General features: G+C 48.1%; 1 protein-coding gene and 1 pseudogene across 1 annotated transcript; both read left to right on the top strand.

Moving 5' to 3' along the window:
* The first annotated feature begins 1,026 nt into the window (after positions 1-1,026).
* On the top strand, positions 1,027-1,129 carry LOC115835017 (annotated as a pseudogene).
* A 13,813-nt stretch (positions 1,130-14,942) lies between these two features.
* LOC100605347 (adenosylhomocysteinase) lies at positions 14,943-16,241 on the top strand. The gene has a single exon (XM_012499038.2). The coding sequence runs from the start codon at positions 14,943-14,945 to the stop codon at positions 16,239-16,241; it is 1,299 nt and encodes a 432-aa protein (XP_012354492.2).
* The last annotated feature ends 154 nt before the right edge of the window (positions 16,242-16,395 follow it).

The raw sequence follows: 16,395 nt of genomic DNA, 5'->3' as shown, positions 1-16,395 counted from the left end.
CAATACCCACTCAATGAGAAGAGAGACCAGAGAGGTCAGACAGGAGGGACCAGCAAAGAAATAACTCAAGTGGTCCAGAACTGCAGACAGGAGCCCAGATTGAGAGAGCAGTGCATGCATGAAAGAACAGAGTAAAAACACCTGTGTCATCCACATCCTCATTGCCAAGACACTGCAGGCAGAGCTCACCAGCAGCCCGGGGGCCAGAGCCACAGGCCCCAGCACTCTCGTGGCAGAACTGGAATGGCTGAGACCACCCTACTGAACACTGGAGTCCGCAGGGCGGTAAGCAAGGCCTTCTCAGTTCTGAGAGACATTACTTGCAGCCTAGAATCCTGGTCCCAGAAAGAAAAGGTCAAGGAGAGAATGACGACGTCTCCAGACATTGCAGGTCTCAAAGTGTTCCTCCCACACAGGGTCTCTCAGGGAGCCCTGAAGGTGAGGAGCAGGGAGATACAGGGAGATGTGGCTGGAGGCTTGGAAGCTGAGGCAGTGGGGGCCTCAGGAACGCCATGGCTGGACCGTCGATGTGCCTGATTGTCCAAGGGTCTTTCTTATTTCTGTTAGGAAGTGCGTGGCTAGAACAGTGGTCCCTTCCTAGAAGTCTAAGGAAATAACAACTAAAATGCAACAGCTTCTAACCCCAGAGGAAACAGGGAGTGCATGAAGGGAAATTTAATCATTTTACAATTACACAGCTCAGCTGAGAATAAGCTCTGCGTGATCACAGGATGGCAACCTGGAATACTGAGGTCGCCACAGAGTGTGGCTATTGCACTGGAGGAGAAGGGGTGCAGCGAGTGTGGGTGCATGCATGTGCTTAGCCGAAAAGTTAGGTCCTCCCCCATCACTGAAGGAAATCAATAGATGAGCCCCAAAATAAACAACATGAAACACAAGCATGTTCATTCACAGGAGGCAAATACCAGAAGACACAGTGACAGCCGCAGGGACCAAGGGTGGAATAAGGAAGCTGCTTTCACTACAAACCAGGCAGTAATGCTGGCACTTAGAAGCTTTGCAAGCAGTGATTCTTGACCTTTTGGCTAAGATCAAGTGTAGTACCTGTTCTTAGCCGTTTAAGAATTTTACATGTACAAGTGTAATAAAAATTACAAGTAAAACCTTAAAAATATGTAGAAAGTTACGTTTTAAATAGCAACAAATAATTTAGCTGTTGATGTATAAAACAGAGCAGGGCTACTGGGCTTAACTGGAATTTGAGGCACATGCAGCTTATAAAATTTCAATAATTACTTTCTTAAATTTTATTTTAAAAAACAGTTACAAGTAGAGGACACATTGCTTTTTATTTTGCTGGTAGTTTTCACTATACACAGGCTGCAATTTGGGAATTGCTGAAAGAGACTGAGCTGACCAACTTAGAGCTATGTCAAGAAAAGTCTCCATTAGGTCCTAAAGTCCCCAGAGGCTGGAGGCTAGGGAGGGCCTGCTGCAGGGGCCAGCTGGTTGGACACGGCCTGAGCCCCCATACTCGCCCACAGATGCTGTGGTTCTGCTGCAAAACCAGCCCCTTGTTTCCAGCATCCTCTGTTTCCATGAGCAATACCATAAGCCTTGAACAGAACAAGAGCTGAGCGCATGGACACAGGTTCCATCTCATGATCTCCACCTCCTGAACCGTGTGTGGGCACTGATGGCACAGTGGAAAGCGGAAAGCTGCTAGATGTAGTCCTTGCATGGACCTCATGGCCAGGACTACCTCAGAACTTCTGAGGGTTGTGTTCCAAGTTCATTCCTGCCCCTGCTCAGGCCCCAAATCTGCCTGCATCTGCAAATCCCTAGAGCCTGGAGTCCTTAGACTTAAATAAGGGGCTCCTGCTCCCACGAGGCCAGGCCAGTTAGGAGAGAGGGTCAAAGTCATAGGTCACAGAGTGATGCAAAGGATGATGAGATCAGGCAGTGAGGCTTCAGTCTGGGGGTTTCCACAGTGGTCCCAGCCCGTGGCCATTGCCTCTGCACCTAGCCAATGCACCACCAGCCCCCACGCCTTCCCTAGAGGCAGAGGAGGTGGTGATAAGGGGACACTGTGAGGGGTCTTCTGGTCAACTTGCTTTTCTGTGGCCTTTTCCCCTCTTCCCAGTGGAACAAATTGTTTCCCTGTAGGAGAAGAAAAATGGGACGCCTGTAACCCACGGCAGATGAACAAGAGAAAAACAGAAGTTTATTAATCCACACACCTCATGCATGGGTGGGAGACTCCAGGAGAAGATGCACAAATCTGCAGGAGGTGGCCCAGAACCCTAGCTTATCTTCAACTAAAACAAAGAAAGAAGTGGGGGGTGGCCAGCAATGGGGAGGTGACCAGAAAGGCAGGTGACTGAGGCCACAACTTGCTGTGGGCTTGTAATAGAGCTTTCTCCTCAACAAGTGTCTCTTGTAACTGAGTTTCCCTCCTCTTCCTGGATCCCAGAGGAGACACCCAGCACGTAGAGAATCCTTCACAGAAGCAAATTCCCCTTCCAAAAGGGCGACTTCTTAGAGCTTCTCCTGCAGCTGCCATTCCTCAAAATCCTTGTTCAATGAGGCACACTCTGGGATGGGGCCTTCTCTCTCCTGAAGGTCCCGTGGGAAGGCCTGGGCTGGGTACCAGACTCTCTTACAAGCCAAACAACCTATCACCTGGAAACACACCCACTTTTAACCACATGTTATGAGAAATGCTTTATTCTCTATTTGGATACTTTTAAGTGCCTCTGTACAATTGTCTTTGTCACCAAGCCAGTTCCACTGATCCGAGCACTGCAGGGGACATCAGGGCAGGGATCCCCAACCCCCAGGTCATGGACCAGTACTAGTCTGTGGCCTGTAAGGAACTGGGCTGCACAGCAGGCGAATGACAGGTGAGTGGGCAAAGCTTCATCTGTATTTCCACCTGTTCCCCACTGCCTGTGTTACCGCCTGAGCTCTCTCCTCTCAGAGCAGTGGTGGCATGAGATTCTCGTGGGAGCACAAACCCTATTGTGAACTGTGCACATGAGGGACCTAAGTTGCATGCTCCTTATGAGAACCTAATGCCTGGTGATCTGTCACTGTCTCTCATCACCCTCAGATGGGACCCTCTAGTTGCAGAAAAACAAGCTCAGGGTTCCCACTGATTCTACATGCGATGACTTGTATAATTATATTACAATGTAATAATAATAGAAATAAAGTACACAATAAAGATAATGTGCTTTAATCATCCTGAAACCATCCCCCCACCACCAGGTCCATAGAAAAACTGTCTTCCATGCAACTGGTCCCTGGTGCCAAAAAGCTTGGGGACCACTGCTTTAGGGTGGAAAGCACTGTGCAATCCGCATGTGCCATGGGCTCCACAATCCATCCCACACGATGCTGCTTTTAGGAGTCCAACAAACATCTACAGAGCATCTGCCACACACCAGGTGCCACACCTGGTATTTGGGTTGCAGAAATGAACAGAACATGACACTCACCTACTGAGAGGTCGAAGGGAGCTGAGGGCAACGGGTCATAATAAAGCGAGTAACCTAGAGCCGCAGGTCTACAGCCGGGCTAGAGCACGAGATTCTGTGGCACCAAGGAGGTCACCAATGCCCCTTCTGTAGGACTTATCTAGGAGCCGACAGAGTTTCCGGCAGTGGCCATGGCGCATTCCTCACCCCACCAGTGTCACAGGTTCTCGGTCTGAGGGCGACCAAGACAGCCTTGCTGGATTTGCTGAACTCACAGGCACGTCTCAGACATGCACTCAGCAGTACCAGTTTAGAGCACCCAGGGTCTGCTCAGATGCTGAGTCCCTGAACAGGAAAGCCTCTTACTTGTCTCTGTAAACCAAACATGCTCTCAGCACACTGTAAACCTTAGGAATGCTTGTTGAATAAATAAAATTAAAAAGAACCATAGGCCATAAGCTACACGAGGCAGGGAGCAAGGTGGTTCCTGCAACACAGAGTTGTGTAAATCAGCATGGCCCAAGCTTCCTGACACAGACAGGGAATGAGCAGAAGAGAAAATAGAGCGGGAGGAACTGAGAAAAGGCTAGGAGGTGAGGGAGGAGGTGAGGGGAAGATGAGAAGGGAGGCTGTAGGGAGGCTGCCAGGCAGATGAAGGGTGAAACATGAGTAGGGAGCAGTTCACACCACTTGTGTCTGTTTCCAGCTTTCATTTTCCAGTGAACAAAATGTGAATATTCTCCACATTTAGTGTCACAGAGAGGTGTTGTAAGAGGTTGCAAGTTCAGGCTTAATGCAGAATTTTAATGAGATGCATACCCACTTCTCTTCACTGGCTCATTTTGTCCCACTTAGGGCTCCACAGAGCATGTCACAGGGGAGATGCATGTTAGCTCATCTTTTCCATTTAGAAAACTCAGTGCCAGTGGTGCTGGCAAGTCCCATGAACTTGGACAAACATATCATGAAGCTCCATTGTTCTTGGCTTCTAAGACCTCTCTCCCGACCCGATTTGCTGCTGCAGTATTACTATGCTAATGATGAAGGAAGACACTGAAATACCGACTTGGCACAAAGATGCTCAGATACACAAGCTGCCTTAAAAACATGTGAAGACCCTTACAGACCACTAGGGGTAGACGGAAAGACTTTAAGTATTAATATTTTCAAAAGCTTGTACTTTCACACTTCATAAAGTGCTTTCATGAATATTATCTTTGCATAATGACGTGTTGGGCACTTTTCCCACTTTGTGGGTTATGGAGAGACTTGTCTGCAGTCACCTGGCAAATGGGGCCTCAAGCCAAGCTTCCTTCTGCCAAATCTGGGCTCTTCGGAACATGGAGTCACCATGTGGTGGGTGGTGGCTGCATTGGTTCAGCCCTGGAATTGCAAAGCTAGAGGAGACAGCTGGGCAGGAGCGCATCTGGCGACTCCTCCTGGCACGGAGAGGACAGAGAGGAGCAGTGGAAGGCGTTGGGAGTGGGAAGGGGCTGCCGCCTGCCATGCAGCCTGGGTTCTAACCCCCTCGGGACAGAGAGGAGCAGTGGAAGGTGCAGGGAGGGGGAAGGGGCTGCCGCCTGCCATGCAGCCTGGGTTCTAATCCCTTCCTTCAGCCCCCTCTGCCATGGAGTCACTGCTTAGAGGCATTGCCACGTTTCGCCTCTCTGGAACCTCACAGGGTTTTCTATGTCCTGAAACTGCTCAGTGTCATCTGGATGTCAGGGCTTTTCCACAGAGACCGACTGCCACGCTTACAGAACTCTCTCCAGGGGATACTGGACAGCACAGGCCACCCCTCCCACCTCCCCCGAGCACTGACGGAACCATCAGGATCAGGAGTGAGGGAGAAGCAAGAAGCCAGGAGCTACTGCCTGGCCAGGAGCAGGGGCAGGCAGGGGCGACGGCACTCCAGGGCCACTCAGGCTGCACCCGGAACCTCGTGGCTCTGGAGGGCAGGCCTGCGTGACTCTGCACATCCCATTGCTCACAGCACAAACTGCAAATATTTTTAAGGGGAATTTCCACAGCCAGCAACAAACCCATGATCAGAAAGACATGTGGCCATCCCTCCAATGAGGAGGTTTACTAGGAGGTGGGAGGGAGTGAAAAAAGGAGAAGGAGACAGAGAGAGACACAGAGAGACAGAGACACACACCCACAGAGACAGACAGACACAGTCAGAGAGCACCTTGAGGGAGGGGTCAGAAGGCACAGGTGCTGGAGGCCTGGAGGGAAGGGGGTGCTGGGCAGCAGAGAAGCGAGAGAGACAGAGCAGGAGGAGCTTTGATCGGGGCCCATCAGTGCAGGCTGTGTGAGAAACCATATGGATTCAGCTGCCGCCATGTAGAGACCAGCAGGGAAGAAGCCACGCTGTGCTGAGAACTTAGACAAGCCCTCCACACACACCACACGCGCCCACAGGATCTGTCTTGATCTCATTCTCTCTCTCCCTCTCCGCACGCCTCTCCAGGGTTGCACTACATCCCACACAGACCGATGGATTCGAGCTCGAAGCATCTGCAGGACTCACCAGCAGCTCCCTCAGAGACCCTGGACGGGAGGGAGGGCTGAGCCACGCAGACCACTGGGACTGGGATCTCTGGAGATCACGCCCAACCAGGAGGGTTTCGAAAATGCCCTGGTTAAGAAACTCTGACTCTGACCTCCGATAGGGGACAGGGGAGCGCCAAGACCAAGGAGGGTTCCTGGGACCTGCCAGGCTCTGGTGGGCCAGTAGCCACACATGGGCACACCCAGGCCCCTCCCTGAGGTTGGAGAGGCACACGCAGGCCCCATTTTAAATAAATATCCTCTTAGAAAATACAGGCCCTAAAGCAGTGGCTTCAAATTCTTTTGACCACAAAGCACACCACGAAAATTGCTTTACATCAGGACACAGCCGTGACTAAAATGACCCATCCACAAATAATGCCACGCTGGCGCTCAGCATACCGCGATCTGTTTATTCCATACTGGCTCACAGGGAAAGAGAATCTGGGCAGTGAAAGGGCTCTTTTGAGTTTCTCGCACAATGCCTGTGGGTGCAGAAGTGGGGTTCAGCCTGGGGAAGCCACCTCCTCCACCTGAACGAGCGTGGGTCTGTGAGTACACAGAGGGCAGATATGGCCGACCCTCGGGATGCTGCGTGGCTACCTCAAACATTCCACAATACTTCCAGTCAAAGTTTCTCACAAACGAGGGCCAAGGTCAGGAAGTGAGGGGAAGTGAGGCTGCAAAGGGAACCATCAGCTCCCACGGCTGACCCCAGCTCAGTGCCCAGGCCCCTCACACCCAACCCCGCCTCAATGCCCGGGCCCCCCCACACTCCACCCTGCCTCAGTGCCCAGACCCCCCATCCCAGACCCTACCTCAACATCCCGGCCCCCCAGATTCTGCCACTGCCCCTCGACACAAGCTGACCTCTGCCGCTGTTTTCTCATTTTGAGGAAAAGCAGCCTGCCCCTCAGCTCACACCCACGCTTTGCCTCTGCAGCTACTCCAAGCCTCATCCCTCCCGTATGTGACAGCCCCTCCCAGACCGGGCGACAGCTGTGTCCTCCTGAGATGGATTCGCTTCCTACCAGTTCTAGGCCAGGACACCCAGCATGTTTTAATGATGCTGCAGTCCATTGCCATTCACCTCATGTTTATTCGACTGCAACAATGACGCCCTGGAAAAATACATTGTAGTCGTTTCTGTAGAAATGGGAATACGATTTATTTCCATGGATGCTAAGGCACTAGGAAGCTCAAAGTTCGTTTGTTTGTTTGTTTGTTTTGTTTTAAATTGGTCCCCGACAGCGGATGTCCCAGTGGTGACTCCTGAAATTACTTTGGGAGCTTCAGATTAAAGAACCAGATTTAAGTGCTTTTAGATGAAGTATATGTAATATTTGTATTAGATCCAAGATCTTTAAAAATTAGATGAGAGGTTACATAACTACGGATTTAGTAATTCATCTTTTAAATTAAACCCTTTAATTCACAAGCAGGTGTAAGAAATTATACAGAGCTCCCTCGAAACCGTCATCTCCTCCCCCAGTGCTGATGTCCTGCAAAACCATGTCACATGGGCACAGCCCCGTGTCAACACCCATCCGGCCAAGATGCAACCCAGCGATGCCTTTCACGGCTGCACCTGAGGCCTCTGTCTCCCTGCTACCCTGATGGCCACTCCTCTGCTCTCCATCTCCTCTAATTTTGTTGCAAGAATGTTATGTAAGTGGAATCACGCAGTCTATAGCCTTTTGTGATTAACTTTTTTTCCTACTTGGCACAATTCTCTGGAGATTCATCCAGGTCATGGTATCATATTCCCTCCCTTTTAGCGTAGGGGTAGAATTTCATGGTCGGACATAACGCAGTTTGTTTGACCCTTCAGCCACTGAAGGACAAGCTGACAATCTCTTGTGCACAGCTTTTGTGTGGACATAAGTCTTCATTTCCTTGGGATGAGTGCCCGGGGTGCGAGTGCTGGGTTGCAGGGTAGTTGCAGGTTTAGTTTTTAAAGCCACTGCCTGGTGCCCTTCAGGGTGTCTGCACCGTCTCATGTTCCCAGCAGCAAAGCAGCAGCAAGCGGCCTCTCCCCGGCCCAGGGCCTGGCATTGCCACTGTCTGTCATGTTAGCCATCGGGATGGGGCGCAGTGGTTTCAATTTGCAGTTTTCTGATGACTAATGCTGTGGAGCGTTCTCATGTCCTTATCTGCCACCTGTAGGTCCTCTTTGTGAAATGCCTCTACAGCTCTGTTGCTCATTTTCTAGTGGCAATGTTGGCTTTCCTTTCTTGCTGGAGTTTGAGCGTTCTCTGCGTGTTCAAGGTGCCGGTCTGGTATTGGATTTGTGTGGATTGCTCCCACCTGGGGCTTGTCTTTCATCTTCTTGGCAAGGTCTTTCACACGGCAAGTTTTACGTTTTCGCAGAAGTCCAATTTGTAATTATTTTGCTTTGGATATTTAGTGTTAAGAGTAAGAACTCCTTGCCTTGGTAGACCCTGATGATTTTCTCCTATACTTTTCCTGACATGTGTGTCTGGGGTCCACTTTGAGCTAATTTGATAACAGATGTGAGACTCAGGATGAGGCTTGTTTTTGCCTCAGGGGTCCAGTGCCTCCCACTGCTTGTGGACAGAGACCTCCTCTCCCGAGTTGCACACATGCCTTCATCAAACATCAGCAAGGCGAATTCGTGTAGGTCTATTTCTGGGTCTCTAATCTTCTTGATCCAGGGTCTGCCCCTCCACAAGTGTCACACTGTCTTTACTGTCACTGTGAAATAAGTCTTGAAATTGGATAAAGTGTTCCCTCCCACTTTATTCTTCCCAAAATTGTTTTAGCTAATTTAGTTCCTTTGCCTTTTCATCAAATTTTAGAAAAATTTTGTCTATATTTCAAAAAGTAATTGTTAGGTTTTGAGATGGAGTCTCGATCTGTCGCCCAGGCTGGAGTGCAGTGGCACAATCTTGGCTCATTGCAACCTCTGCCTCCCAGGTTCAAGCAATTCTTGTGCCTCAGCCTTCGAAGTAGCTGTGATTAAAGGTGTGCGCCACCACACCCAGCTAATTTTTGTATTTTTAGTAGAGATGGGGTTTTGCCATGTTGGCCAGGCTGGTCTTGACTCCGGACCTCAGGTGATCTGCCTGCCTCAGCCTCCCAAAGTGCTGGGATTACAGGTGTGAGCCACCATGCCCGGCTAATTGTTGGGGTTTTAATAAGAATTTTGTTAAACTTGTATATCAATTTGGGGAGAACTGGTATCTTTACTGTGTTGTGTCTTTCAATCCATTGATAAGCTACCTCTATTTATTTAGATTTTGGTTTCTTTCATCAGTGTTGTCTAGTTTTCAGCACACCAGTCCTGTAGAGATGTGTTACATTCACATACATTTCTTTTTAGTAATTATGAATGGTATCATGTCTTCAATTTCAGCATCCACGTGTGCCTTCCTAGTATACAGAAATGCAATGGATTTTTGTGTGTTTAATTTGGAACGAACCTTACTTGGCCATGGGTGGATAATTATATCTTACATTGGTGACTTCTATTTGCTAATATTATGTTAAGAATTTCTGTAGCTGTATTTATGGGGGGTATTGGTTCATGGTTTTGTGTACTGTCTTTTTGTCTGATTTTTGTATTAGCATAATACCAGCTTCATAAAATCAATCAGGAAGCATTCTCTCTTCTGTTTTCTGAAAGAGATTGTGTAGAATTGGTGTTAATTCTTATATAAATATTTGTTAGAATTCTCCAATGAAACCATCTGAGCCTGGAGCTGTCTTTTGAGGACTTTTTACATTACAAATTTAATGCCCTTAATAGATATAGGGATAGTTGAATTGTTTATTCCATATTGGGTGAGTTGTGGAAATTTGTGTATTTTGAAGAATTGGTCCATTTCATCTAAGTTGTCAAATTTATGTGTGTAAAGTTGTTCATGGTGTTCTCTCATTGTCTTTGGATGTCTGTGGTGTCTGTACCGATGCCCCGTCTCATTCCTGATGCTGATCAGTGCCTTCTCTCTTGGTATTGTTGCCTGCCCAGGCAGAGCCTTGTTGGTTTTGTCACCTCCTTGCAGATCTTTGACGGGGAGAGTCTAGGCCCCCACACCCTTTGCTGGTACAAGTAAGGTTGGTGCAAGTGAAGCTGTGGCCCCAGCTCTCTCTCCCTGAACGTTCTCTCTAGGCTCCCTGGTTTCTCATCCTGCGGCTGGTGTGAGCAGGCTTCCCTTAGGCCTGTTATTGTCCACACCTCTTGTGTTGCAAGTTCCTGGCTTCTTCAGCTCCAGGTCTGGGATACACCAGGAAAAACCCATGGCTCACTCCATGCCACTTCTCAACTCTGGCATCCCCAGTCAGTCTGCTTTCTTCTCATCTTTCAGTCTTTTTTGTTTCCTTTCCATATGCTGTATGGTTTTTAATTGAACTTAATATGAGGAATAGAGAGAATTATATCTTCATCTTCCCATGAATGGAAATCCTAGTAATTCATTTCTGAGGAAAGAAAGTCGAGCTGAAACGATCTGTCACTTTGAAGGATCCTTCTCATAAAGGATCCTCCCATAAAAGATCTTTCAAAGTGATGATGTCACAAATGACCACTGTCTTTCAGGATGTGTAAATATTTTATTTTTGGCTTTCTGTGCATTATAATCTTTATGTGAGATTAAATCCTTTCTGGGTGGCAACTTTACAAATGTCCCTGAATTTTCTTCTACATTCTGTAAGATTTCAGTTAGAACTCATGAGCTCAAGAAAGTCTTCCTTGTACATTCTGGTTTTCAAGTGAAGACAGCAGTTTGAATTTGTACAGAAGTGATCATGACAGCACCATCAGACCCGAAGTCACAGCAGGGCGATGTCTGAGCTCTCCTCTGTGCCCAGCACATGACTTGACTCATACCAGATGCCAGATAGATGTTGATTGAATTGAATTTACAAATGCCGCTTCCTCACATCTGAGGTTTGCCTTGAACCTCTCCACACCTCTCTAACGTTGGCAGTTTGCGTGATTATTTCCTCTTTAAAGAAGAGGAGATGGAGACTGAGGGGCTGAGGCTACTTGTCCAATGTCAGAATACCAAGTTCAGTGGCTGGATTAGGACCAACATCATCTGCTTCAACTTAAGGGGTCCAGAACTTGCCACCCCAAAATATGCAACAATAGCATATTGATTAGTTTGAGCTAAAAGAAACTGAAGGCCAGGCACAGTGGCTCATGCCAGTAATCCCAGAACTTTGGGAGGCTGGGGTCAGAGGATTTCTTGAGCCCAGGAGTTTGAGACCAGCCTGGGCAACATAGGGAGACCCCCGTTTTTTGAAAAAAGTAAAAAGATTAGCTGGGTGTGGTGGAATGCGCCTGTGGTCCCAGATACTCAGGAGGCTGAGGTGGGAGGCTCACTTGAACCTGGGAGCTGGAGGCTGCAGTGGAAAAAAAAATTAAAAAATTGAGAGCCAACATAAGAATGCTCTTTGCCTCCTCATGAAATGCTTAAATTAATGCATTAGTTTCCTCTTTTGTAAAGGAACTGAAACTGATAAGGGAAGGCTCATAAGTAAAGATCTGGTACCAGGAGGAGAATTACTCTAGACAGCCTCTACCCCAGAGCACCAGAGAAACTTTTTTTTTCTGAGACAGGGTCTTGCTCTGTCTCCCAGGATAGGGTGCAATGGCACCATCATGGCTCACTGCAGACTTCACCTCCCAGGCTCAAGTGATTCTCCTGTCTCAGCCTCCTGAGTAGCTGGGACCACAGGTGTAAACCACCATGCCCAGTTAATTTTTAAAACCTTTTTGTAGAGATGGAGTCTCACTACGTTACCCAAGCTGATCTTGAACTCCTGGGCTCAAGCAAACCTTCTGCCTTGGCCTCCCAAAGTATTGAGATTGCAGGTATGAGCCCCTGAGCCTGGCCCAGAGAGACTCTTACCTGCACAACTAGGCAACTTTATTCACCAGACAGCACCTTCTTGCACCCTCCCAAAATTTGCCTCCACCATCCCCAAGAAGCCAAGCCTCTATTCCCTTCTGTGGCCAGGATGCTGTATAGCCCCCATCAGCTGGCCCTTCCCAGTCCCGATGGCCCTGGAATGTCCACCTGTGGATTGTGCGTGGTCACCCCCTCCTGTCCCCACTGTCCCCCACCCCACCTAACACAGTCTGTGGCCGCTAAGTCATTCTGGACTTGAACCTCCTGAAGCCCAGAGCATTCTGCTCCACACAGTCACCAGGAGGTCACAGCCACCAAAATTCCTGTCCTTGGAAGCGTGAAGCAGCATCCACTCTCTGCCCCGATGTCACGCCTTCTGAGGGAGATAAAACCAAAGGACATAATGAACCCCAAAGCAAAAAACAAAAGACAGTTCTGCCTAATACCCCCTCGCCACTCAGCCAAAACAATGAAACACCAACCATTTAACCTTCACAAAATTCTGGCTCCTTGACAAAAAGAAAATGCATGGAACACTGCTCTACGAAGAATAGAGAATCCACAAAATTACAGATGGACGAGCAGGTGGGGAGGATGCTGCCTTCACTCTCCATCCCTGACATACACACTCCAGTATGGAGTGGAATTTAAGAGAGTCAAGTGCATCGTCATCTCTCATTTCCCGTTGGATCTCATTCTGCCAGGGGGAGTTTAAACAATTGCAACGTGCTTTCTTATACCCTTGTCTTAATGTACACCAATACTTTTATATAACTTCTGGTGCCTTGAATTAGCTAGAGACACACATGAACTTGTCCAACATTCGTTCTTATTTTAGTGTCAGTCTCTCGGGGAATGTGCCTTGCTCTGTATAATAACAGAAAACACGGTCCCTAGATTTTCTGAAACAAAAATAATTTCAAAATTCTTTTCTATTTTCCCTGAACTACAGTTTTACTTGTGAGATTGTATCTTATTTAAACAAAATGATATGAAACACGTTTTTAATGATAAAGAATCATATTTTCATTGCATAAAAATAAGAAAATTCACTAAAGTATAAAGAAGAAAACCAAAACTATTCATAATCCATCATTAGAGGTAGCCATTAACATTTTGGTGTATTTTTCCAATATTGACACATATAATTGAGATCATACTCTGTATGCAATAATTTCAATAATTTTGAATATAGCATTTCAAAATAGACTATTTTTTTAGACAAGTTTAGATTTACACAAAAATTGAGCAGAAAGTACAAAGTTTCCTCATACCTCCCTCCAGCTCTCCCTATTATTTATATCTTGTCTTATTGAGGTGCACTTGTTACAATTCATGAACCAATATTGGTATATTATTATTAACTAAAGTCAACCCTTTAGAACGGTTAGAACTCACTGTTGGGGCTATAAATTTTGTGGGTTTAGATAAGCGTATAATGACCTGTACCCACCATCACAGTATCACACAGAGTCTCACTGCTCTGAAAATCATCCGTGCTCCGTGGCTTCAGCCCTCTCTTCACCAATCCTGGCAACCACTGAGCTTTTTCCTGTCTCCATAGTTCTGCCATTTCTAGACTGTCCTGTAGCTGGAATCACACAGTGTGCAGCCTTTTCTGATTGGCTTCTCTCACTTAGTAATCATATCCCGTTGTCTTGAGTGAAGGTTAAACTTCACCTGCCCTTAAAGGTATGAAAATGAAAGGATGGGGTGAAGTCTCAGGGGAGGGACTAAATAGAAAACCCAGAACTGATTGATCCTGATGGCTGACTGATTGGCAGGAGCACCAGTGTCATCTCTGGTGCCCCATCGGATCCCTACAAGCCCCCTGCCTTACGAGCAGGTACTTCCCTGCCAGGAGGGACCGTGCTGCATCCCCCTGGGGCTCTTGCGAGGATGATGGCAACCCCTCAAATAAAGCGAACAGCTAAATCGCCTCAGCAATGCTGCATTTATCAGTAACAGCATCCTGGCCCAGGTGGGAGGCAGGCAGGCTCTGTCTTGCGAGCTCCTGGCACGAGAGCTGCATGATGTGCTGGGCCTGTGAGTCACTGAGTAGCTGGAAGGGGCTCCGGGGACCTTGTAACATTTGTGTCTTTTTAATGTAATGATGATTTAATATCTGATGAGGTGTAATAAATATTTAGTAGCACATTTTTCTGCAGATGGTGAGGGAGGAGGTCAGTCCCTGTCAACAAAACACAAGTTGTCTGATTTACTGAACTTCCTGGATGGTTTGGGTTTGTGTAGAACCAGCATCTGTTTGAAAAATGCTTGAAAAATAACGCAAAATCTTTCTCCAAAAATAACCCAATTACCAAATACCGTAACTTATCTCTTTCTTCCCAGTGGACTAAGTGCTAAGTGTGGCTTCCATTTCCTAAAATAAAGTGCCTTGCAATTAAGTATATATTCAACGACTGCAATGAGATTTTCATGTTGAGGGTGCAGAGCCCAGTGCAGTGGAGTTGATTAACTGTTGTGAAAACCAATTCCATTTATTTTATCTTCCAGTGAATTTTTAAAAGGAAGTTAATATGCTGACTTATCTTGGAACAATGTGTCATTATACTCCACACTTAAGCCCTGGGTATTACTTTTTCTATCTTTAGAGTGACCTAAATTGAAAAGCCGCTGCCATTCTCTCTTCTGATCTAGAGCTGTCTCTAAGTTTGTCTTTCTTACTTGTAAAGACTGAGTATCACCTCATCACAACATTCTAGACACTGCCTATGAAGGTTCCAGAAGGCATCGTGGTTAGGTTTAGAAAGACTTGGGAAAATGAGCTTTATTTTGAGAGATAAAATGTCCCAAAGTGAGATTTGAGAGAATAGATGTCTAATAGGGTCATTCATATCAACCTCGGAGACAAATGATATTTTTTGCTCATTCTTTTTTGTGGGCCAAGCTCATCTATGTTTCAACTGCAATTTATTTTATTGGACTTTCTTTTTATGTAACTCAGACTTAAGAGTGACTATATGGCCCTGCCTGGCGCTGCCCGCCCAGTTCCTGTCCCCAAACTGAGGCCCAGCCTCCTTCGCCTGTTTCCATCACGAGTGCTGCCAGCATGTCTGACAAATTGCCCTACAAAGTCGCTGACATCGGCCTGGCTGCCTGGGGACACAAGGCCCTGGACATCGCTGAGTACGAGACGCCGGGCCTGACGCGTATGCGGGAGCGGTACTCGGCCTCCAAGCCACTGAAGGGCGCCCGCATCACCGGCTGCCAGCACATGACCGTGGAGACGGCCGTCCTCATTGAGACCCTCGTCACCCTGGGTGCTGAGGTGCAGTGGTCCAGCTGCAACATCTTCTCCACCCAGGACCATGCAGCGGCTGCCACTGCCAAGGCTGGCATTCTGGTGTATGCCTTGATGGGCGAAACGGACGAAGAGTACCTGTGGTGCATTGAGCAGACCCTGTACTTCAAGGACGGGCCCCTCAACATGATTCTGGGTGATGGGGGCGACCTCACCAACCTCATCCACACCAAGTACCCGCAGCTCCTGCCAGGCATCCGAGGCATCTCCGAGGAGACCACGACTGGGATCCACAACCTCTACAAGACCATGGCCAGGGGGATCCTCAAGGTGCCTGCCATCAATGTCAATGACTCCGTCACCAAGAGCAAGTTTGACAACCTCTATGGCTGGCAGGACTCCCTCACAGATGGCATCAAGCGGGCCCCAGATGTGATGATTGCCGGCAAGGTAGTGGTGGCAGCAGGCTACGGTGATGTGGGCAACGGCTGTGCTCAGGCCCTGTGGGGTTTCAGAGCCCACATCATCATCACTGAGATTGACCCCATCAACGCACTGCAGGCTGCCATGGAGGGCTATGAGGTGACCACCATGGATGAGGCCTGTCAGGAGGGCAACCTCTTTGTCACCACCACAGGCTGCGTTGACATCATCTTTGGCCGGCACTTTGAGCAGATGAAGGATGATGCCATTGTGTGTAACACTGGACACTTTGACGTGGAGATCGATGTCAAGTGGCTCAATGAGAACGCTGTGGAGGTGGTGAACGTCAAGCCGCAGGTGGACCAGTATCGGTTCAAGAACGGGCACCGCGTCATCCTGCTGGCTGAGGGTCGGCTGGTCAACCTCGGTTGTGCCACGGGCCACCCCAGCTTCGTGATGAGTAACTCCTTCACCAACCAGGTGATGGCACAGATCGAGCTGTGGACCCATCCAGACAAGTACCCCACTGGGGCTCACTTCCTGCCCAAGAAGCTGGATGAGGCAGTGGCTGAAGCCTACCTGGGCAAGCTGAATGTGAAGTTGACCAAGCTAACTGAGAAGCAAGCCCAGTACCTGGGCATGTCCCGTGGTGGCCCCTTCAACCTGGATCACTACCGCTACTGAGAGCCAGGTCCAGTGGTTCTTCAGCCCATGACAGATGAGAAGGGGCTATATTGAAGGGCAAAGAGGAACTGTTGTTTGAATTTTCCTGAGAGCCTGGCTTAGTGCTGGGCCTTCTGTTAAACCTCATTACAATGAGGTTAGTACTTTTAGTCCC

The sequence above is a fragment of the Nomascus leucogenys genome, chromosome 4 (genome assembly GCF_006542625.1).
Source record: "Nomascus leucogenys isolate Asia chromosome 4, Asia_NLE_v1, whole genome shotgun sequence".
NCBI lineage: Eukaryota > Metazoa > Chordata > Mammalia > Primates > Hylobatidae > Nomascus > Nomascus leucogenys.
Note: the sequence above shows the minus strand (reverse complement) of the source record. Positions and strands in the feature narration are given on the sequence as shown.

Coding starts and splice junctions, on each gene's coding strand:
- LOC100605347 (XM_012499038.2), top strand. CDS start 14,943: ATGTCTGACAAATTGCCCTACAAAGTCGCTGACATCGGCCTGGCTGCC.